General features: G+C 43.6%; 1 protein-coding gene across 1 annotated transcript in view; it reads right to left on the reverse strand.

Annotated features, from left to right (window-relative positions):
• CIP2A (cellular inhibitor of PP2A) overlaps positions 1-8113 on the reverse strand; it is a 79839-nt gene extending 71726 nt beyond the window's left edge. The window contains exons 1-2 of the mRNA XM_073614978.1: positions 7835-8113; positions 1994-2141 (exon numbers count right to left, since the gene is read on the reverse strand). Of these exons, the coding sequence (XP_073471079.1) occupies positions 1994-2141; positions 7835-7936 (250 nt within the window). The 5' untranslated portion in view covers positions 7937-8113. The remainder of the gene's footprint in view (positions 1-1993; positions 2142-7834) is intronic.
• Positions 8114-24026: the final 15913 nt, after the last annotated feature.

Below are 24026 nucleotides of genomic sequence, written 5' to 3' on the forward strand. Positions count from 1 at the left end.
TTGATCCTACTTCAGCCCACTGAATATCACTGAAGCCGGATTGCCGTCTTTACTGATTCAAATTTGATATGCAGCTTATGCTCTGATGATTTTGAAGGGGAACGCCACACCAAATTAAAAAAAAAAAAAAAAAAAACCTGGCATGGGTTTCCCCTCCAAGAGCATATCAGGCCCTTCGGTCTGGTATGGATTTTAAGGGGAACCCCCATGCCGAAAAGACGGTGTGGGGGTCCCCCCCAAAACCAAACCAGACCCTTATCCGAGCACACAGCCCAACAGGTCAGGAAAGGGGGTGGGGACGAGCAAGCGGCCCCCTCCCTCCTGAACGGTATCAGACCGCATGCCCTCAACATGGGAGGGTCGGTGCTTTGGGGCCGGACCCCACCCCAAAGCACCTTGTCCCCATGTTGATGAGGACAAGGGCCTCTTCCCGACAACCCTGGCCGTTGGTTTCCAGGGTCTGCAGGTGGGGAGCTTATCGGAATCTGGAAGCCCCCTTTAACAAGGGGGCCCCCAGATTCCAGCCCCCCACCCTATGTGAATGAGTATGAAATACATTGTACCCCTACCCATTCACCTATAAAAAAAAAAAAAAAAAAAAAAAAATGTCAAAATTAAAAAAGCACACAGGGTGTTGAAGTCATTTATTACGTCAGCTCCGGCATCTCTTCTGACTTCTTCTCCCTCCTCCGCTGTTGTCTTCTACCTGTTAGTTCTTCTCCGCTGACGTCTTTTAGCCTTCTCCCTCTCTCCACTGTCTTCTGCCTCTGTTCTTCTTCCGATGTTGACTCGACGCTCTCTCCCACTCTAATGCTGGGTGCGCGGTGTGCCACTACTTATATTGGCATGGGGCGGGGTCACCGGAGGCCTGCCCCTTATGACGTCACCGCCCCATCATGCCCCGGGCTAGGACGTTGTATGGGGCGGGGCCTCTGGATGACATCCCAGGTTGACCCCACCCCATGCCAATATAAGTAGGGGCATACCGCGCACCCAGCATTAGAGCGGGAGAGAGCGTTAAGTCAACATCGGAAGGACAGAGGGAGAAGACACAGCAAAAGCGTGAGAAGATAGCTGAGAAGGCCCAGCAGAGGCAGAAGACAAGGGACAGAGAGAGAAGAACCGGAGAGGGCTAGAAGAACCAGAGAGGGGAGAAGAACCGACAGAGGCAGAAGAAATCAGCGGAGGAGGCAGAAGAGGGGAGAAGAGATGCCGGAGATGCCTTAATAAAATGACTTTAAAAATGTGTAATACGTTTTATTGTTGACACTTTTTTTTTTTTTTTTTTAGGTGAATGGGTAGGGGTACAATGTACCCCATACTCATTCACATAGGGTGGGGGGCTGGAATCTGGGTGCCGCCCTTGTTAAAGGGGGCTTCCAGATTCCGATAAGCTCCCTGCCCGCAGACCCCGGCAACCAACGGCCAGGGTTGTCGGGAAGAGGCCCTTGTCCTCAGCAACATGGGGACAAGGTGCTTTGGGGTGGGGGTGGGGGGCGCAGGGCCCCCCTGCCCCAAAGCATCGACCCCCCCATGTTAAGGGCATGCAGCCTGGTACGGTTCAGGAGGGAGGGGGCCACTCACTCGTCACCACCCCCTTTCCTGACCTGCTGGGCTGTGTGCTCGGATAAGGGTCTAGTATGGATTTGGGGGGGGGGGGCCCACGCTGTTTTTCGGCTAGGGGGTTCCCCTTAAAATCCATACCAGACCGAAGGGCCTGGTATGCTCTTGGAGGGGGAACCCATGCTGTTTTTTTTTTTTTTTTTTTTTTGAGTGAAGTTCCCCCCCTAAAGATTCATACCAGACACAGTGCCTGGTATTGTCAGGGATCAAAGATGGATCCCCGTTTATTGAAGCTGAAGATGTCGGACTTCAAGTCGCAGGGCAGAGTCGGATCCAAAGTGGTACGACTGTAGTGTCGTACCAGTGTGAACCCGGTCTAAACCCCACTGTGTGTATGCCTAATGCATCTTTCTCCACATAAGATACTTACCTAAATTTGATAACAAGTTAACAGTCTTCAATGTTATAGCAGGACTAGTATGGGGGTCTTCAATAAGTTCCACAAGAGCACTCAAGCATTCACTGGGTAATATCTTGTTTGATGCAAATAACTTGATCAACTTCAGCCCAAAGATGACCTTATGAACAAAGGCAAACAAAAAACAAGTTTACTGTGTTGCTTTTGACTAACTAAAATTCATCAAAATAAATAAAACACATAAAAAACATTAAGGCTACATTCACACCTTTATGTTCCAGGAAAGCACGCATAAATGCTTGTTTTTGAGCGCATTCCTGAAAACGCATGAAAAACATGCATCGCGCTTGTGGTGCCATCGTTTTTAATGACACCCTAAACACAGCAAGGAATTGGGCATTTGGTCACACAGCAAATGCGCTAAAACACCCAGTAACAAACACACCAAGGTCTGCTCCTTAAAAAAGTTACAGGACTCGGAGTTACTTTTGCAGATTTGTCATGTGTAGGACAACCCAATCAATTATACGGGTTGCCCTACATGGCAGTGAAAGAAAAAGAAAAAGGCAAAAAAAGCACTAATGTGCATTATGCAGGTGTAAATGGGGTCTAAAAGGAGAGGAAAGCACTATGATAAGACTTTAGCACAATTCTTACTAGACAAAACATTTTTAAATAAGCACTCTCTGTAAGGCTAGGTTCACACTGTCACTCACAGCAAAAAGCAGCTTATTGCTACGCAGGCAACTCCAACAGGAAGCAGCGTGATGTGCACATCAGTGTTGTGCTGCTATACAGTGGCATCTACTGCAGAAAAACACAGGTCAATTCACAGTGTTATTGAGCCCTAAAAGAAAAAGTAATCACCTTTCCTGCCTGTACTCTACACTCATCCGTGTCTCTCACTGGTATCTTTTTCTGCATGCCAGCTTTCAGCCATCTTCATTGGCTAGCGTGGGATGATGTCACTCCTGTGCATGTGCAGGAATCAATCATCTTGGCACACAGGGACTGTGCCAGCGAAGTAAGCTAAGCTACACATGCGCAGCTCGGTTTACATGCCAGAGAATGCTGTGAGCAGGCAGGTAAGCATATTTAATTAAAGATGCGGAAGTTCAAAAAACTCAAAAAAAGCACACAAAAGTGCCAGCATGCACTCAACCAAACCAATGAGCTCAAGTAGGTGCAAATATGCAAAAACATACAATGTGAAAATAAAGTCCAAAAAAGTGCAAAATTCAATGTGGACAATCAGGACGAACTCTTCAGCAAGATAAACGTTTTTTTCTGTTCATCAAATAAAAAAAAAAAAAAAAATCAGCGCCGCTTACCAGATGTGATGGATCTCAAATTATAGAGATCAGATAGGCACACACAGGAAGGATCACTTGGCCACAGGCGTTCACATCCACAGGCTTCTCCAACAGGATCCCTCCTCCAGCAGCGGTCTTTGCTCTGTTTACACACTCCTCAGAACCTTCTAATGCCATAGGTTCCTCCTCGGGATGTGTTTATAAAATGGAAAGAAGAGGCTTCAGTTTTTTATTTGGATGTCAGTGCTCATGATTTTTTAAGAATAAACACCTTTTAAACTGGAGTACTGCACCACGAAGCCTCTTCTTTCCATTTTATAAACACATCCTGGGGAGGAACCTATGGCATTAGAAGGTTCTGAGAGGAGTGTGTAAACAGAGCAAAGACCACTGCTGGAGGAGGGATCCTGTTGTTGGAATAGCCTGTGGATGTGAACGCCTGTGGCCAAGTGGTCCTTCCTGTGTGTGCCTATCCGATCTCTATAATTTGAGAGCCATCACATCTGGTAAGAGGCGCTTATTTTTTCTTTATTTGATGAACAGAAAAAACGCTTGTCTTGCTGAAAAGTTTGTCCCGATTGTCCACATTGAATTTTGCACTTTTTTGGACTTTATTTTCACATTGTATGTTTTTGCATATTTGCACCTGTTTGAGCTCATTGGTTTAGTTGAGTGCATGCTGGCACTTGTGTGTGCTTTTTTTGTTTGAGTTTTTTGAGATTGTGCATCTTTATTGGATACACAAGTTTATGGACTAAATTAAGTTTTTTTTTTTTTTTTTTTTTTTTTTTTAGATGCAGCGCCTTTTTTTGTACACTTGTATCTGATATATTTATATCATAAATACACATTCCTGTTTTGTTTTATATCTATACACAATATTGTTTGTTTATTGGGTTTAGTACAGATATCCTGCTATACATAAGCATATTTAATTGTAGAAGAGACAATGCAAAAAAGAGACTGCCTGCTTGCAGTTTGTGACAGTGGAACTCTAATGTGCATTCAATTAAATAGGCCACCTACGGCGCCAAACAGCTGCATGTACTATTTTTTTGTAACGCAGGGAAGAGCATTACTTTTCACTGTAGTGCACTGCAATGCAAATCATTGACAAGGTGTTCAGAGGTGCTGATGAGAATGAATAGCACCGTAAGTATACCAATTCACAAAACATGTTTTTGCATGCAGTATTAAAAATTAACTCAGCCTTACGCTTGCCATACATTATACAAATTTCTAATTCAATTTACTTTAGCTTCAACTATGTAGTACAAGGACCTCCCTGATTGCATACGAATTGAAAGTGTTTAGGTGTGACCTCAAATTATATGGTTTTGGTAAATGAAAAGGAAATTGTATAATTTATGGCCAGCCTAAAGCTGGGTATACACTTGATTGGTGGCTTCATCGGGTGTTTTTACATGCATTTTTATACATTAAAAAGCTATTAGGAGGAAACTGGCAATTAGGCACGAAAAATGCCTGTTGTGCACAATTTTCAGGTGTTCCTACTGAAGTCTATGAGGTCAAAAAACATGAGATGCTGTGAAAGTGCATAGCTGCAATGTGAATGGGCCAAATAGAAGAGAACAGAAATCTTAATGTGAAGTGCTGTCCTTCTGGAAACATGCAACAAATCTGATGTGAACGAGGGCTTAAAGTGATTGTAAACAGTGATGTGAACGAGGACTTAAAGCGATTGTAAACAGTGTTAATTTCGTTGACTAAAACATTTTAGTCGACTAAATTAATACTATTTTAGTCGACTAAAATGGCATTTTAGTCAAAAGACTAAAACTAAATTGAAATTTGACTTCAAAATTAACACTGGTCTGTAGTGCATGTTCATACCTCTATTTCATAGATAATAACATATGAGATTTTTCACTCCAGCAGTATATAATGAGTTTGGAAATTGTAGAGAAATGTTAACTAATGCATTACAATTTAATTACACCCATTAGATTTTAGACAACTAAAATGTACTGGAGATTTAGTCGACTAAATACGACTAAAACAATTGCAGAAAACTAAAATGGGACTAAAACTAAAATGCCATTTTAGTCCTAAGACAGACTAAAACTGAATAGAAATTTCCTGCCTAAATTAACACTGATTGTAAAAGCTAGTTTTTTTTCTTTCTTTTAAATAACAAACATGTTATACTTACCCCCTCTATGCAGTTGGTTTTACACAGAGCAGCCCGGATCCTCCTCTTCTCGGGTCCCTCTTTGCTGCTCCTAGCCCCTCCCGTCTAGGAGTGCCCCCTCAGCCAGCAGTTTGCTACAGGGGGCATTCAAGCTGAGTCAGAGCTCCGTGTATCCATTCAGACATGGAGCCCTGACCCCTCTCTCCCCTGATTGGCTGACTGACAGCCGCGGGAGCCAATGGCACCACTGCTCTGTCTCAGCCAATCAGGAGGAGTGTACTGGATGGCCGAGAGGATTGTGGAAATCGCTGGAGAGAGAAGGGGCTCAGGTAGGTAATTGGGGGTTGCTGGGGAGGCTGCTACACACAGAAGGTTTTTTATCTTAATGCATTAAGATAAAAAACACCTGCCTTTACAACTCCTGTAAAGAGCTAATCAGGTGTGTTGGATGGTGGTTCCTTGCTGCTCCACCTGCTGACTGATACATTAATGTCCTGTAGCAATGGAGCAGCCAGTGGGCAGACATGGCATCCAAAAGGTTATTCTTCAGCCACAATAAATATTAACTATTCTTTACAGCGAGTGGTTATCTATAGATTTTACAGCAAGTGACAGTTACTTTAATGTGTGAGAGAAACAGACCTTCTTTGGACAACTCATTTACTTGGCGGTTATGTTAAAGTGTATGTAAACCTCAGTCTATCCAGAGCACAAATTGTCATTCCTGTCTGCTGCTTCATTCCTCTGCTATCAGTATTAATCACTTCTGACAAGTTATCCTGACACCAAGAGAAAAACAGGTGACAGGGGGAAGGACCTCCAGCTGATTGACCGCCTCAGCTCTGTTCCTGAGTGCTGTGTGAAGAGGGGTGTGTCTCTTCCCTCCAATCAGCTCTCAGACATCTCCTCACTGAGCTCTGCAGAGTGTTACTTCAGCTCGCTGCCCCCTTTTTCCTGACAGCTCAGACAAGCATTATACATTTTGGACTTTGAATGGGTATAGAGGAGACTACAGATAGACAGGTACAACTTCTGTAGGAGGATTTATTTAATCTCCAAAGACATGCTGGTAGGTTAATCGGATCCTGTCTAAATTGGTCCTAGTATGTATGAATGTGTGTTAGGGACCTTAGATTGCAAGCTCCTTGAGGATAGGGACTGATGTGAATGTACAGTGTATATGTAAATCGCTGCGTAAATTGACGGCGCTATATAAGTACCTGAAATAAATAAATCTGTGTATCACCTGAGGCCAGTCACTTCATTGGATATATGGAAGGGAATACAATGTATTTAAAGTATAACTAAAGGCAAAGTTATTTTTTTTTTATTTGAATAGAGTGGAGGTGGATTAGAACCCCTGTAAGTTTTTTTTTTTTTATTGCTGTCTGTGTCCCCATTAGTGATAGTCCCCCTCTCTAAATTATCCTGTTTACTGTTTAAAAGTGAAAGAATATCTCAAATGTCGAGCTGTCTCTAGGAATGAGCTTGGGTGTGTTGGGATTAAGGATGAGCTCGGGCGTGTTCGCACACTCCACGTGCAGAGCCCGCCAGGAAGTTGGCACGACGCTGTGCTAATCACAGGCAGTGAGACATTTCCTGATCTCTGCAGCTGCACATCGGGACAATGTCTCACTGCCTGTGATTAGCACAGCGTCGTGCCAACTTCCTGGCGGGCTCTGCACGTGGAGTGTGCGAACACACCCGAGCTCATCCTTAGTTGGGATGCTCTTCTGAACCCATGTGGCCAAGCCTGCCAGGAAGCTGTCACCTGTAATGGGCCAGCATTCCATGGCTGGAGCATTCCCCAGCTTGCAGCCACACACAAGTGAATAATTGTGGGGGTCTGGGAATGCTCCTACCACAGACAATTGGCCTATTACAGGTGACCGCTTCCTGGCAGGCTTGGCACATGGGTTCAGAGGAGCATCCCAACACACCCAAGCTCATCCCTAGTTGTCGTTAGGTCATGAATAGAGGGGGAAATCTTCCAGTTGGGACACCCACTTTGGAGGGATTTCCTCACTTCCTGTTGTGAAGGGAAATCACCCCAATGGGACACAGATGGCAAAAAAAAAAATATGAGGTGGGGGGGGGGGGTATAAGCACTCCTAGTCTATCCAAAATAAAATTGCCTCTAGTGCTCCTGACTTCAATAATGAGAGCCAGCACAAGCATGCATTACTGATGAGGAAAGACACAAGTCCTCCTTATGTAAATGCATGCTGCAGGTCAGGGACAGTGTCTCCCCAGCAGCCTCCATGCCCCCCCCCCCAGGACAGGAAAAGATTGCATGTAGAACCAGAAGTCCCGGCATGCCATGCAGCCTCTGCCTGGGACCTGTAACGTATAAAGCGCTCATGTACGGTCTAGGTGGGGATCCTCTACCTCCAGCTGTCTCTGCACGGCAGCCCCGTCCGCCTCATTCTTGGTGCTCTTGTACCGCGCTATGGCCTGCAGTAAGCTCTTCATACAAGAGGCCGGGTCCATACTTCCAGCTGACGGTTCCGTACACACAATCGTATCTCGCGCTCTAAACTTTCATGTTTTTTTTTTTTTCAGGGCAGGATGTGACGTAAAGCAGGAAACAGGCGGCCAGGACTTCAGGGGGCGCTGTACGCTTGTTTCAGTGCGAGTCTCAGCTGATGTGTACTGCGCATGTGTGAGTCCCTCTGCTATTCAGATACCTAATGCGCTTGTGCGAGCTGAGCTCTTCCAGCGAGAGACCCGCTGTGCTGGTGGCTGCTAGAGGCTGAGTGAGGGTTAAAGTGACATGTATACCTACCAACTTTTTGATATAGGAATGAGGGACACTTATTAGCAAACATATTTAGGCATAGGACACACACCCTGCCACGCCCCCTTAAAGGAGAATTCTATAAAAAAAAGATTAAACACAGCTGTTTTTGTTTTTTTGTTTTTTTTTACCCATACAATTATTTTATACTGACTTTTGGAATTTACAAATGCAACAGAAATTGGATGAAAGGTTTAGCACTGGCAAACCCTTTTTGAAAGATAAAAAGTGCATTTTTTTTTTTCCTTTTTCTTTCAATAGATGTTTATTGATTTTAACAAATGTATACAAAGTACAGTTGTGGCATATTAAACTTCTCCGGGGGGGAAGTCCTCCGAAGTGATATAAAAACATACAAACAATATAAGAGAGTAAATGAAAGATTATACAACTGAAATAAAAAGTATGGGTGGGTCGTCTTTATGTCTCTCCTGAGAATGTAGACACAACAGCAAGATAATGGCTGGGCCTCTAGAGTAATGGGGATCCACCCACCCCCAGCACCCCTGTGGGGATCAAGCTGTGCCGGGGATACTGTCCCCCCACCCTCTCCAGGTGCCCGCCTCCGTCATGTCAAGACAGCTGGGTAGTGATGACTAGGCCATAACGATAAGCCCATTAAAAAGTGCATTTTATATACAACTATACATGAAGAGGGGAGGAAGGGGATATTGGGACTTTATATGAAGCACATGGTAGCAAAAGAATGAATTGGTGAATAAATAGCAATTTTATTGATTACATTTAGAATAACATAAAATGCTGGTATCAATAGTAAACAAGGTAATTGTAAAACATGGTAATGTCCAAACATGATAATAACATTGGTGTCACAAAGTAGAATCGCAATAAAAGTCCAGGGTTCACCAAGGCATGATTAAATAAAAACGTAAGCAGATTGATGCCTGCAAGACCAAGGGCCTCTTACACCTGTTGGGGTAGTAAATGATAACTTGAAGAACTGGGTATGTTGGTAGGGACACGGCATTTGGTAGCTCTACGCGTTTCGTGGCCTTTGAACCACTCATCAGGAGCAAAGCACGTGATAAATCTATGATAGAGAAAATTATATAAATAATGGGGGGGTGAAGGAAACCCCCAAAACGAGTGCATGCTTACTTACTCAGGTTAAACATGTTGGTGGTATGGTAGGTCGGCGCCACAAACCATCTATAGGCACCTCCAACCGGGAGCCGTGGCAGGTAGCCCAGAGGGGACAACCAACACAGGCTGCAATCAGGGTAGGTATGGGAAACCAAGAGGCACTCCACGTGCTTCATATAAAGTCACAATATCCCCCTTCCCCCTTGCTCCCCTCTTTTTGAATTGTCAACTCTCACATGAGAGATGTACTTTAGGATTACACAAGTCAGTGCAATAAAACACAGTGCTTTACTCTGCGGGCTAGTGTAAAAGAAAATGTGACGCTTCATTCATGTATCCGCACAGCAGTGTGGTGCCATCCAGTGTCATACCTCACAACTTTTAAAGCTGAGAATGAGGATTCAGGGGGACAGCGGCCTGCGGTGTGTGCGTAAAGTGGGTGTGGTTAAATTATGATGGCTGGGAGGGGACAACCTGGCACCCCCTGGATAGGAAGTGCTCTGTGATGAGCGGCTTCCTGTTCATTCAGAAACTGAAGCATAGTAAACTGTGTTTACAAGAACTGGGTATGTTGGTAGGGACACGGAAGAGAGAAGAGTGGCACACAGGGGGATCGGATCAATGGGGGAAATTAGAGCAGAGGGGGTTGGGGGGACTCTGGGCGCAGACACTGAAGATTCCCCAGCAGCGGGGTCAGCGGGAGAGAGAGGAGAAGCCAGCTGCACTGCAAAATATTACAGCTGTACATATGTACCCCCCCCCTACGGACTTTTTGGGGGGGCAGCATGATAAAAGCGCTGCTCAACTGCAAATGTAAACTAGACCTAACATTATCTGCACTTCAAGTGTAATATGGTGACTCTTCCTACTGGAATCCATCACCAGGGAATCATGTGATGCTCCACACTAAGGATGAGCTCCGGTGTGTTCGCACACTCAACGTGCAGAGCCCGCCAGGAAGTCGGAACTGCGCTGTGCTAATCACAGGCAGTGAGACATTTCCCGATCTCTGCAGCCGCACATCGGGAAAATGTCTCACTGCCTGTGATTAGCGCAGCGCCGTTCCGACTCCCTGGCGGGCTCTGCACGTGGAGTGTGCGAACACACCGGAGCTCATATTTACTCCACACCATTTAGTATTTAGTGCCAGGGCAGCTGATTGCCAAGTGCTTTCCCATGGTGGTGGGTAGGAGCTTTACAAGCCCTGTGCAGGTTTGGGTTTCCAAAAAAGTTCTAACTGCCTTCAGATGATATTATGTATAGTATACATTTTTGATGTACAGTTTGTGAACTAAGTAAGCTGTCAAGTTCTAGTAAACTTCTTTGTTTAGGTTATTTATATAAGGTATTTTGTATTTACTCTTCCCCCAGCCGAACCGAAATATAAGATCAAAGATATTGTAGCAAAAAGATTCTGTTTATATTCTGTGTTTTGTTTTTTCCATCTAACATTAAAAAAGCTACTGCACCAAAAAAAAAAAAATCTAAATATCCTAGTCTGATTTTACATTAGTTACTTTACTAAATTGATATTAAACCCTCAGGTTTTCAAGCACTTTCAGCAGCCGATTGTTTACTTATATATACAGTGCCTTGAAAAAGTATTCATACCCCTTTAAATTTTCCACATTTTGTCATGTTACAACCAAAAAACGTAAATGTTTTATTGGGCTTTTATGTGATAGACCAACACAAAGTGGCACATAATTGTGAAGTGGGAGGAAAATGATAAATGGTTTTCCATGTGAAAAGTGTGAGATGCATTTGTATTCAGCCCCCTCTGAGTCAATACTTTGTAGAACCACCTCCCATTGCAAATACAGCTGGAAGTCTTTTTGGGGATGTCTCTACCAGCTTTGCACATCTAGAGAGGGACATTTTTGCCCATTCTTCTTTGCAAAATAGCTCAAGCTCTGTCAGATAGGATGAAGAGCGTCTGTGAACAGCAATTTTCAAGTCTTGCCACAGATTCTCATTGTAGCTCTGGCTGTATATTTAGGGTTGTTGTCCTGCTGGAAGGTGAACCTCCACCCCAGTCTCAAGTCTTTTGCAGACTCTAAGAGCCCTTTCACACTGGGGCGGGGGCGGTGTTGGCTGTAAAACGCCGCTTTTATTAGCGGCGTTTTACCGTCAGTAAAGAAAGGGTTAAATACCACCGCAAAGCGCCTCTGCAGAGGCGCTTTGCCGGCGGTATAGCCGCGCCGTCCCATTGATTTCAATGGGCAGGAGCGGTGAAGGAGCGGTATACACTCCGCTCCTTCACCGCTCCGAAGATGCTGCTGGCAGGACTCTTTTTACCGTCCTGCCAGCGCATCGCTCCAGTGTGAAAGCCCTCGGGGCTTTCACACTGGAATGAAAGCAGCGGCACTTTCGGGTCGGTTTGCAGGCGCTATTATTAGCACAATAGCGCCTGCAAACCGCCCCAGTGTTAAGGGCTCTAACAGGTTTTCTTCTAAGATTACCTTGTATTTGGCTCCATCCATCTTCCCATCAACTCTGACCAGCTTCCCTGTCCCTGCTGAAGAAAAGCATTCCCACAATACGATGCTGCCACCACCATGTTTCACAGTGGGATGGTGTCTTTAGGGCGATGTGCAGAGTTAGTTTTCCATCACATATAGCGTTTTGCTTTTAGGCCAAAAAGTTCAATTTTGGTCTCATCTGACCAGAGCACCTTCTTTCACATGTTTGCTGTGTCCCCCACATGGCTTCTCGCAAACTGCAAAACGGGGCTTCTTATGGCTTTCTTTCAACAATGGCTTTCTTCTTGCCACTCTTTCATAAAGGCCAGAAATGTGAAGTGCATGGCTAATAGTTGTCCTGTGGACAGATTCTCCTACCTGAGCTGTGGATCTCTGCAGCTCCTCCAGAGCTACCTTGGCTGCTTCTCTGATTAATGCTTTTCTTGCCCAGCCTGTCCGTTTAGGTAGATGGCCATGTCTTGATAGGTTTGCAGATGTGCCACACTCTTTCCATTTTCAGATGATAGATTGAACAGTGCTCTGTGAGATGTTCAAAGCTTGGGATATTTTTTATAATCTAACCCTGCTTTAGACTTCTCCATAGCTTTATCCCTGACCTGCCTGGTGTGTTTCTTGGCCTTCATGATGCTGTTTGTTCACTAAGGTTCTCTACCAAACCTCTGAGGACTTCACAGAACAGCTGTATATATACTGAGATTAAATTACACACAGGTGGACTCTATTTACTAATTAAGTGACTCCTGAAGGCACCCCTGGTTCGGTTCGCACCAGAACATGCGAACCGGCAAAAAAATTGTGCGAACATGCAAACCCTATTAAAGTGTATGGGGCATGAACATGAAAAATGCTCATTTTAAAGGCTTATATGCAAGTTATTGCCATAAAAAGTGTATGGGGACCCAGGTACTGCCCTAGGGGACATGTATCAATGCAATTTTTTGTGATTTTAACAATACTTAAAGTGAAACAATAAAAATGAAATATTCCTTTAAATATCGTGCCTGGGGAGTCCCCTTAGCCTGTACATCTGTGCAATGTGTATTACAGTGCCGTAACAAAATGATATTTCTAAAGGAAAAAATGTAATTTAAAATTGCTCGCGGCTGTAATGTATTGCCAGCTCCTGGCAATATAGATAAAAAATTGGCGTGGGTCCCCCCCCCACCAGTCCATACCAGGCCCTTCAGCCTGGTATGGATTTAAAGGAAACTCCACGCCAAACTTTAAAAAAAAACTGGCGTCGCCCCCCCCCCCCAAAATCTATACCAGACCCTTATCCAAGCATATAGACATTGCAGGACACTTTTTTTTCTTTTACAATAAAGGAATTGTCAAAAACTGTGTGTTGTGTTTTCTACTTTTTGACACTTTTGTTGGTGAAGGAGTAGGGGTACAATGTACCCGATACCCATTCACATGGGGGGGTGGGATCTGGGGGCCCCTTTGTTAAAGGGAGCTTCCAGATTCTGATAACCCCCCCCGCCCGCAGACCCTGACAACCAATGGCCAGGGTTGTCAGGAAGAGGCTCTTGTCCCCATCAACATGTGGACAAGGTGCTTTCGGGGGGACCCCAAAGCACCCTCCCGATGTTGAGGGCATGTGGCCTGGTATGGTTCAGGAAGGGGGGCACTCGCTTGTCCCCTCCTATCCTGACCTGCCAGGTTGCATGCTCCGATGGGGACTGGATTTTGGGGGGACCCCCACGCCATTTTATAAAAAAATTGGCGCGGGGTTCCCCTTAAAATCCATACCAGGCCTGAAGGGCCTGGTATGGATTTTGGGGGGACCCCCAAAAATGTCTTTTATTTTGCTGTGGGGTTCCCCTTAACCACTTCAATACACTGTGTTATATATACACTACACTGACTGTATTATATATTCTCCACTGTATTATATAAACTACATTGACTGCACTATATACTCTGAACTGCATTATATATACTATACCGACTGCACTATATACTCTGAATTGCATTATATATACTATACGGACTGCACTATATACTCTGAACTGCAATATATATACTATGCGGACTGCACTATAATATACTCTGAACTGTATTATAAAGGCTACAGGGACTGGACTATATAAAATTGTAATTACATGCCCCAGTCAAACAGATGCAGAAAAATTGGGCCTTGGGTGTTGGTGGTGCCTGAACACTGTAACCCCTCACAGTTACTCTTGTTGGGGGCAGAAAGGGGCCCTGCTGTTAAATACTATTTCAAAATTTCAAAATTTTTAATTACATGCCCCAGTCAAACAGGTACGAGCCCTGCTGTTCAAAATTATTTTAACAATTGAAATTACATGTCCCTGTTAAACAGGGGCAGAAAAATAGGTCCTTGGGTGTCGGTGGTGCCCTAAACCAAAAATATTGTTGGAAGCTAGCATCATCAAGATTCAGGAATAGAATAGGCAGTCTTCAAGGGATCCCAGATCCCTAGCAAATTCAATCAGTTACATCAGCATCAGGGGCTTGATAGCTGCTGATCCAGGACTGATTCATTTTTATAAATGTGAGCCTATCAACGAAGTCTGTGGACAGGCGCACCCTTTGATCCATTACAAACCCTCCAGCAGCACTGAATGTGCGTTCAGAAAGCACGCTGGATGCAGGACAGGCCAGTATCTCGATTGCATATTGAGCAAGTTCTGGCCAGTGGTCCATCCTCAAGACCCAGTTACCCAGTGGATGCTCAGTTGGAAAGGTCTCCAAGTCTGCTCTTGCCCCTATATATTCCTGCACCATATAACGCAGACGCTGCCTATGGTTGCTTGAATGTATCAGCCTTGGGCGTTGAGGACTAAAAAATTGTTTAAAGGCATCAGTCAGCTGGCCACCTTCTCCACCGCTCTTCCTCTGACCGAACGAAGCCTCAGAAACACGTTGTCCAGCACCAGGAAATGTTAACCTCCCAGGGTCTGGAAAGGCATTAAACAAACTTTTCTTCAAGGCGTCCTGAAGATGTTTCATCCTCTGCTCCCTTTGCAAAGGCAGGATGAGCTCTGCAACTGTACCCTTGTAACATGGATCAAGAAGGGTTGCCAGCCAGTAATGATCTCTCTCTTTGATACCATGAATCCTAGGGTCCTTTCGCAGGCTTTGCAGAATCAAGGAGCCCATGCAGCATAAGTTTTATATTATTATATTCTATATAAATTCTATAATCTAGTGGTGGAGGTATTTTTTGAATAATATTTTGGTGGATCTTTTTATAATAAAAAAATGGCCGGATGTTGGATGGGGGAGTCCCCAGACGGAGTTCTACAGATGGTTCCAGAATGGTGGCTTGGGCTTACCACCTGCGGAAAACAACGTGGCTGGTCTTCCATTTGTGTTTGTCGCTGATGAAGCATCTGGGCTGGGAGACCATCTGATGAGGCCATTCCCGATGAGGACCCTCACCCCGGAGCAGAGGGTTTTTAACTACTGGCTGGCCAGAGCCAGAACCATAACATACCCAACTCAGGAACTTACAAAGCTCAACTTTGAAAAAGTGAAGGCAATATCAGACATTAGTATGTTAAAATGGTGTTGATCTTGCCTTCATCAGATGGGGTGATGTCATCCCTATAAAAGCCAAATTTTGAAGATGCACACAAATTGGGAGTCAAAATGTGGATTTCCCTCGTGATCCCATGCCTAATGTTAACATGTGCTAGCTTCCATCATGGGGGATCAATGGACGTGTTTCAGGGGTGCAACCCCTTCCTCTCACCTACTTGAGTTGCGAGGAAGGGGTTGCACCCCCAAAACGTGTACCTTGATTTCCCGTGATGGCAGATAGCATATGTTGACACACTGTGTGCATCTTCAAAATTTGGCTTTTAAAATACTTTAAAACTTGATTTAAAATACAAAAGTCCTCGACAAAACGGTACAATTTTTGTGTGTTTTAGATTCTGCCTAAAACATCAATGATGTTCTTTATTTTTTGCTGAACGTCATTGATGTTTTCCTTTATCTTTTCTAAATCACGATTGCACACCATGATCTTCCCGATAAGGACGTGTGCACTTGCACTGGTGTAATGAGTTTCTTCTTCCACAACATCCACATCACCTACAAATAAAAAAACACACCATGTATTATAAATATGCAGGCATACATCTATTACCTGAAGCTGTGGTCTCAGACACTCACCTGTTGTGGTCACTATTTCAACCATGTCATGAACCTCTCCTCCCTCCACATCCTCAGATTGTGGTGTGGTGACTTCCGCTTCTTTAGGAGGTTGGGGATCCCGGGTGTCCTCAGATGTTCCGAGTCTTTTCTCCCCTATGTGAATTAAAGAAAACGTATACTTAGCACACAGATATTTGAGGCAAGAAATAGTAATATGAAACATTGCTTGGAAGTGTCGTACAATTGTCTGTTTTGGCAGAGTTCCAAGCTGAAGACATGATTTTTTCCCTTTGTTATAGCTGTAATACTTACTTTTTTGGTAAAGTATCACACATGGAGACACCCCTAGTATCCACTGGAACACCTGTGTGGGACACCCTAAAAAGGTTGTTCTGGTGTCCCACACTAGTGCTCTTGCGTCCAGATGTGTAAACAGCTGCTGAGTGTCCTCCCGGGGGAGGGGGGGTAGTAAGCATGCGGGGGGGTAAGAGAATTTTTCAGGGCAATGGCTGGTGTTAGTGCTTCAATCATCCCGGCACCATGGTTGGTATGGTGTCAGGATGATTGAAGCGCATTATTTCTATCATTACATTGTAATATAAAATGAGATAATTCAACTCACCATAATGCAGAATTATTGGGAGCCTTGAGCGTGTCACTTGCCACCATCGCTTGTCACTTGCCACCATCGCTTGCCACTATGCCTGCCACCAGATGGGGATGTCACTTGCCACTATGCCTGCCACCAGATGAGGATGTCACTTGCCACTATGCCTGCCACCAGATGGGGATGTCACTTGCCACTACGCCTGCCACCAGATGAGGATGTCACTTGCCACTATGCCTGCCACCAGATGGGGATGTCACTTGCCACTATGCCTGCCACCAGATGAGGATGTCACTTGCCACTATGCCTGCCACCAGATGTAGATGTCACTTGCCACACTGCCTGCTACCAGATGGGGATGTCACTTGTCACACTAACCGCCACCAGATGGAGATGTCACTTGCCGCGCTGCCTGCCACCAGGTGGGGATGTCACTTGCCACTATGCCTCCCACCAGATGGAGATGTCACTTGCCACTATGCCTGCCACCAGATGGGGATGTAACTTGCCACTATGCCTGCCACCAGATGGAGATGTCACTTGCCACTATGCCTTGATAAAGACGCTTGATAAAGTCACGTGACATGTGACGCATCACGTCGGGAGGAGGAAAGTGACGTTATCCGTAGTGCTTTGATTCATACTCGCAGCTCAGAGCGAGGAGGAGATCGCGGTGGGCGGCTGACTGCTCTATGCGCTTTCATATGATACCTATACAGTGAGTGCACCTTGTTTGTGTTGCCATGATGCTCTAATTGAAAAGTTCACTGCACAATGAAAGTTTCTTTATATTTGTTTGCATGAATGAAATTGAATTATTGGAGCTAAAACACCAGCGGATCACCAAGAACTCAGTGAGTCATTTAAAGGTGTAATTGGAATGTAGGCTGAACTCTATCCATTAAGGGAGAAAATCAATCTACCAGTGATCACTCTACTCTGCTTATGTTCCACACCAGCTGGTTTTACTTAAAAGATAATATATGGACTTGATATTTACATTCATTTGGGGCCACTATATGAATGCTTTATGAAATACCATCAACCGAATATTGGTTTAGTAGTAATATAAGCTATCTTAATTAATTATCACTATCTGTGTACACATCATTATCCAATCATTTATTATTAATTACGTATTTATTTTTTGGATTGAGTTTGTTAGCGTATTTAGCGCACTTTACATATTTAAATTCCTTTGAGTGGTATCAGAACACTGTGGTAGAGGTGCAGCTTTATACACATTATGTAAAACAATTTGTTTGAGGGAGAAGTGCAATAATAACACACACCATTAATTTTTGAATAATAATAATATTTTTTTTATATCATTTTAATACCTAATTTTATCACTTGAATTTTGGAATTACCACGTCACCTATAATAGATTTTAATAGAATTTTATATTTTTGTATTACTATAATTATAAATCACGACATCACTTTTACATTCCATTAGCGCTTTAGTTTACTATAATCCCCTGTTAGATAGCCGTCTCCAAAGTTGTTCCGTGAAGGCTCCAGGGAATAATCATGTGAAAGCAGAAAGAAGAAGGACTCCAATGGTGCAGGTCAAAACCAATTAGGTTTATTAATAAAAGATCGGATGGTAAACACCAATAAAAAGTGATCACAAAAACAAGTATTAAAATAAAGTAAAAGCAATGTGGGATACAAGAGATGCTAGCCCGACCGCTTTCGACACTAAGGGGTCTTCAACTGGGGCAAAACTGTATCTCCTCACATTGCCATTGAATATATACACTAATGTGCCCATTATCCGTCCTCTAAAGGGGCGGAGACAAACGACCAGCTGGGTGGTCGGTATCATAGACAGAACAAACAAATTACTTAGTGGCACTCGATCATGATAGATAGAGATATATATATATATATATATATATATATATATATATATATATATATATATATATATATATATATATTATATATTCTAATATATAATGAATATACACCAGAGTTTTAAAGTCAGACAAAGCCTTAAACTTTGACAATAATTGAAAAAGAGGCTGGACATATGTTAGTGAGTTCCAAGCCTCTATGTGAACTACTGTCATGTGATGAGCAAAGACCAATAGGATACAATGAACCAAGAACTGTCTCCAAAGGAGGATTGCACAGAGCCCAGCGTCATAGGTAATACGTGCGCAGATCCGAAGCATCGGAACGCGCAACGCCACTAACATGACAGCTGGGCGGTGTATCATAAGGCGTGGTTTCTTAATACAAAAGCCTATAGGGCAGCAAGACTTCATGGTGCGGTCATGTGACGTCCTAATCACGTGGCACTCCACGGCATTCCACAGAGTCCAGCGTCAGGCATAATGCGTGCGCAGACCCGAAGCATTGGGATGCGCAACGCCACTGACATGACAGCTGGGCAGTGTGTCATACGCCGTTACTTCCAAATGCAAAAAGGCAGCGGGGTCTCGTAATGCGTCATGTGACGCCTCAATCACATGACACTCCACAGCACAGGACAGCCTCCCGAAATACAGGGCGCAATCCACCCACTTCATGGGGAAAAAAATTGTTAAACACTATGGGTACTTGGTAGTGTAATTTGGTAATCTCCCAATGTAGATGGTCAAATGTCATGGACAATACCATGGTCCACGTAAGGCTTAATTGGGGATATGAATGCGTGGTGACAACTACTGGTGTATAGTTCAACTTCCGGAGGAGAAATAAGCTAAGTGAAAAACAGTAAAGTAAATATGAAATAAGAACATGAAAACATAATGGAATCTCTGGCTGGAGGGTATATCTCATATCAGCCAGTAAGGAGTCGTAAGTCAACATGAACAAAAAATATTAGAAAATAAATGTATACCTAAAAAAATTATAATCATACATAAAAAAGAAGGGGCCTGAGTGTATTAAATCGCATATATCATATGCAACACACTAAATTGTCGTGCACAATATATGCAGTATGTGGGATTATGTATCAATACTCAAATCACAAAATGTTGATATGCAAAGAAAATAACACAACTGTAATAAGGAAGCTCAATATATAAGCAGAGTGAGTAAGATAATTTGATGCAAGGAAAATGGCAAAAAGGACATGTGCTGAATGGGGTATGTAGGAGGAGTGGGACGATTGTTTGATACATTTAAGCCTGACTGATAAAGCAATTGAGGTCCCACTCCCACTCCACATTCATACCATGGGGCGCATAACATTTCAGTTCATATATCCAGAATGTCTCGAGTCGAGACACCCCCCCCCCCTTAAACAAGAGTAACCTCTCCAATTACGGGACAAAGCGATCTATAATTTGAAATTGGGTACCGGTAGGGTCTTTGTCATGATGTTTCAGATAGTGATGGGACACAGTATGATTAGGACATCCCTTTTTGATTTTAGCCAGGTGTTCGTTTACCCTAATGCTAAAATTCCTGATAGTCCTCCCTACATATTGTAATTTACAAGGGCACGTAATAAGATAAACTATAAATCTAGTTACACAGGTCGTAAAGTGTTTCATAAAGTATATACGTGAAGTTACTGTAGATGAAAAGGTGTCGTTTTTTCGTCTACCCAGAACATTGTGCAGACAGACATTGCATCTTCTGCAGGGAAAATAGCCTTTACATTCAGGGAAAAAGGCTATTCTTTCAGGGGGATGGTATTGGGAGCAATGTCATTCTGTATAGAATGTGCTTCCCTAAAGGTGACCCCTGCCTTGTCTGGAAGCAAGGGTCCCAGAATTTTATCGCTTTGGAGAATCTTCCAGTGTTTGCTAATGATCCTCTTCACATCCCTATGTTGGAACGAGAAGGACGTGAAGAAGGACCATTTCTATTTGTCATTTCCAGCCATCTTGGGTTTGGGTTCCAAAAGAGTCGCTCTCTCGGTCCTGGAGACCAAACCAATATCAGCATCCAGGTCAGAGGGCTTATAACCTTTCTCTATAAATCGCTGCCTGAGAACTTGTGATTGGGAAATAAAATCACTTTCCTGTGTGCAGTTACGCCTTAATCGAAGGAATTGGCCTCTGGGGGACAGATTTAAGCCACTGGTGGTGATGACAGCTGTCCACAGGAATGTATCCATTCCTGTCAGTAGGCTTGAAAAAAGTTCTAAGTGCGAGGCGATTGTTGATAGCTGTAGTTTCTAGATCAAGAAAATGTATGGTCGTAGTACTGGCCTCATAGTTGAGAGAAATCCCTCGGTACATGGTACCCCTACCCATTCACCTGGGGGAAAAAGTGTCAAGAAAAAAACACACTAGACAGGTTTTGAAAGTAATTTATTAGGCAGCTCCGGGGGTCTTCTTCCGACTTCGGAGGTCTCTTCCGCGCTCTCCGGCCTCTTCTCCGCATCTTCTCTGGGTCTCCGGTTCTTCTCCGCGCTCTCCGGCCTTTTCTCCCGGTGTCCGGTTCTTCTCCGCGCTCTCCGGCCTCTTCTCCTGGTGTCCGGTTCTTCTGCTGCATTCCGGCCTCTTCTCCAGGCCTCCGGTCCTTCTCCCGATCTCCGGTTCTTCTGTCGCTGTCTGGTTCTTTTCCGCTCTCCGGTATCTTCTGCAAGACTCCCCCACTATCTTCTTCCAGCTCTTTTGCTAGCTGTGGCCTGGTCTTCTCTGTCGTCTTGTTCCCTCTTCTTCCAATGTTGACACGACGCTTTCTCCCGCTGTAAGCCGTCTGCGAGGTGTGCGCCGACTTATATAGGCATGGGGCGTGGTCACCGGGTGACCCCGCCCCTTATGATGGCACAGTCCCATCATGCCCTGAAAATATCCTTTGCGCATCAGCGTGCGCCGCAACTCATGGCGCAAATACTTCGTAAATAAGCCCCTATGTGTTTTAGTTCAAAAAGGACAGTTTGTGAGTAGGCAGGTACATTTCAAAAATACAATGTCAAATTACCAAAGGGACACCAACCAATCTCCTTGAGGTTAAAAAATATAAGATAATAATGGTGTTGTGGTAACTTGAAACACAAAACGACAAAAAATATTATGGAGATCATTAGAAAAAAAAACATTAAAAAAATAAATCAGGAGATCTTGATAAAAAAAGAGATCACTATAAAAAAAAATAGAAACATTATTCTGGAGATCTGGCGAAAAAAAAAAAAAAAAAAAAAAAAAAAAAGATTTATTCAGGAGATCATGAGAAATAATAAAGAAATCAGTTTGTCAGAACTCTGTGTGAATATCAGCAGCAAAACAACTTCATTATTCTAGCATTGTAACGAAGAAGAGAATTTGCTGCATTAAAAGATTAAAAATTTGCAGCGTGACGAATATGCTATCTCCATTACGAACGCTAGTTTTACCAGACCGAGCGCTTCCGTCTCGTACTTGATTCAGAGCATGTGTGGAATTTTGTGTGTCAGAATTGTCTACACATGCTTGGAAGTTACGACAACAAATTTTGTTGTTGAAAAATTTGAGATCCAGCTCTCAAACATCTGTTGTCAGAAATTCCGACATGAAATGTCCGATGGAGCCTACACACGGTTGGAACTTCCGACACCAAGCTCACATCGAACATTTGTGGTCGGAAATTCCGATCGTGTGTACGCGGCATAAAACTTTGTATGTAATAAACTACATATGCATAAACATACACAATGAAGGAGAAGGAAAATAATATACTTTCCCCTCTCCATGTTTATGAGTATGCACATATATACAGAATCTCACAAAAGTGAGTTCACCCCTCACATTTTTGTAAATATTTTATTCTATCTTTTGATGTGACAACACTGAAGAAATGACACTTTGCTACAATGTAAAGTAGTGAGTGTACAGCTTGTATAACAGTGTAAATTTGCTGTCCCCTCAAAATAACTCAACACACAGCCATTAATGCCTAAACCGCTGGCAACAATGTCAGTACACCCCTAAGTGAAAATGTCCAAATTAGGCCCAAAGTTTCTATAGTTTGTGTGGCCACCATTATTTTCCAGCAATGCCTTAACAATCTTGGGCATGGAGTTCATCAGAGCTTCACAGGTTGCCACTGAAGTCCTCTTCCACTCCTCCATGATGACATGACGAAGCTGGTGGATGTTAGAGACCTTGCACTCCTCCACCTTCCATTTGAGGATGCCCCACAGATACTCATTAGGGTTTAGGTCTGAAGACATGCTTGGCCAGTCCATCACCTTTACTCTCAGCTTCTTTAGCAAGGCAGTGACCGTCTTGGAGTTGTGTTTGGGGTTGTTATCATGTTGGAATACTGCCCTGCGGCCCAGTCTCTGAAGGGAGGGGATCATGCTCTGCTTCAGTATGTCACAGTACATGTTGGCATTCATGGTTCCCTCAATGAACTGTAGCTCCCCAGTGCCAGCAGCACTCATGCAGCCCCAGACCATGACACTCCCACCACCATGCTTGACTGTAGGCAAGACACACTTATCTTTGTACTCTTCCCCTGGTTGCCGCCACACATGCTTGACACAATCTGAACCAAATAAGTTTATCTTGGTCTCATCAGACCATAGGACATGGTTCCAGTAATCCATGTCCTTATAACTAAAATGAAAAGATATTTCTGCGCTAACTATGTAAAAAACAAGTGCAGCTGCTTGTGTAAGCCTAAATACAAAAAAGCTCAAAACCATATAATCTAAAAAAGACAAGCGCGCAACCTCTAATTAATTCTTAAACAGTGAACATAACTAAATATGAACATATAAACACCCTGAAAGCATCTGTTACTATATATGACTGTATAAAAACAGTGATCTATTCCAGTGAGAAAGGTTTACAAATGAAAAAAACGCAACCCAAAAACGCCTTTGTGAACAGTGATGTGCACCACAAAAACTGTTTCAAAGGACCTATAACAATGGTGCTATGATGCAAACAAAGTCCATTATAAGTGATGATGTGAGTATGAAAATTCTCAATGTTCAATAGCCTATATTGCTATAATATAAACAAAGTCCATATAGATGACAATGTGGATGCAGATTGTTTGTCAGTAGTCCTAACACTATGGCTACACTTGGATGCTGCAAACATATTCATCAAAGAAGTGGTGAGGCTTCAGGGGGTACCTAACAATATCGTGTCTGATAAGGGAGTCCAATTTGCCTCCAAATTCTGGAAAGACCTCTGCAAGTCCTTAGGAATCAAAGTCTGCCTTTCCTCAGCATACCACCCTCAAAGTAATGGCCAAACAGAAAGGACAAATCAAATTTTAGAACAATACTTTTGCTGCTTCTGTTCTTGCTCCTAAGACAACTGGACTTCTCTTCTTCCTTGTGCAGAATTTGCCTACAATAATTCCATACACACAGACACCAATCAAACCTCTTTAGGCCAATTATGGGTTTCACCCCTCCTAGCTTCCTGACTCTATCCCGAAGCTTCAGTCCCTGCAGTACAAGATTGAATAAATTTCATTCAAACAAATTTTCCACAGATCCAGGAAGCTATGCAGAAGTCTCAGGGCAGCTACAAAAGGTACTATGGCA

This window comes from Aquarana catesbeiana, linkage group LG02 (assembly GCF_042186555.1).
Source record: "Aquarana catesbeiana isolate 2022-GZ linkage group LG02, ASM4218655v1, whole genome shotgun sequence".
NCBI lineage: Eukaryota > Metazoa > Chordata > Amphibia > Anura > Ranidae > Aquarana > Aquarana catesbeiana.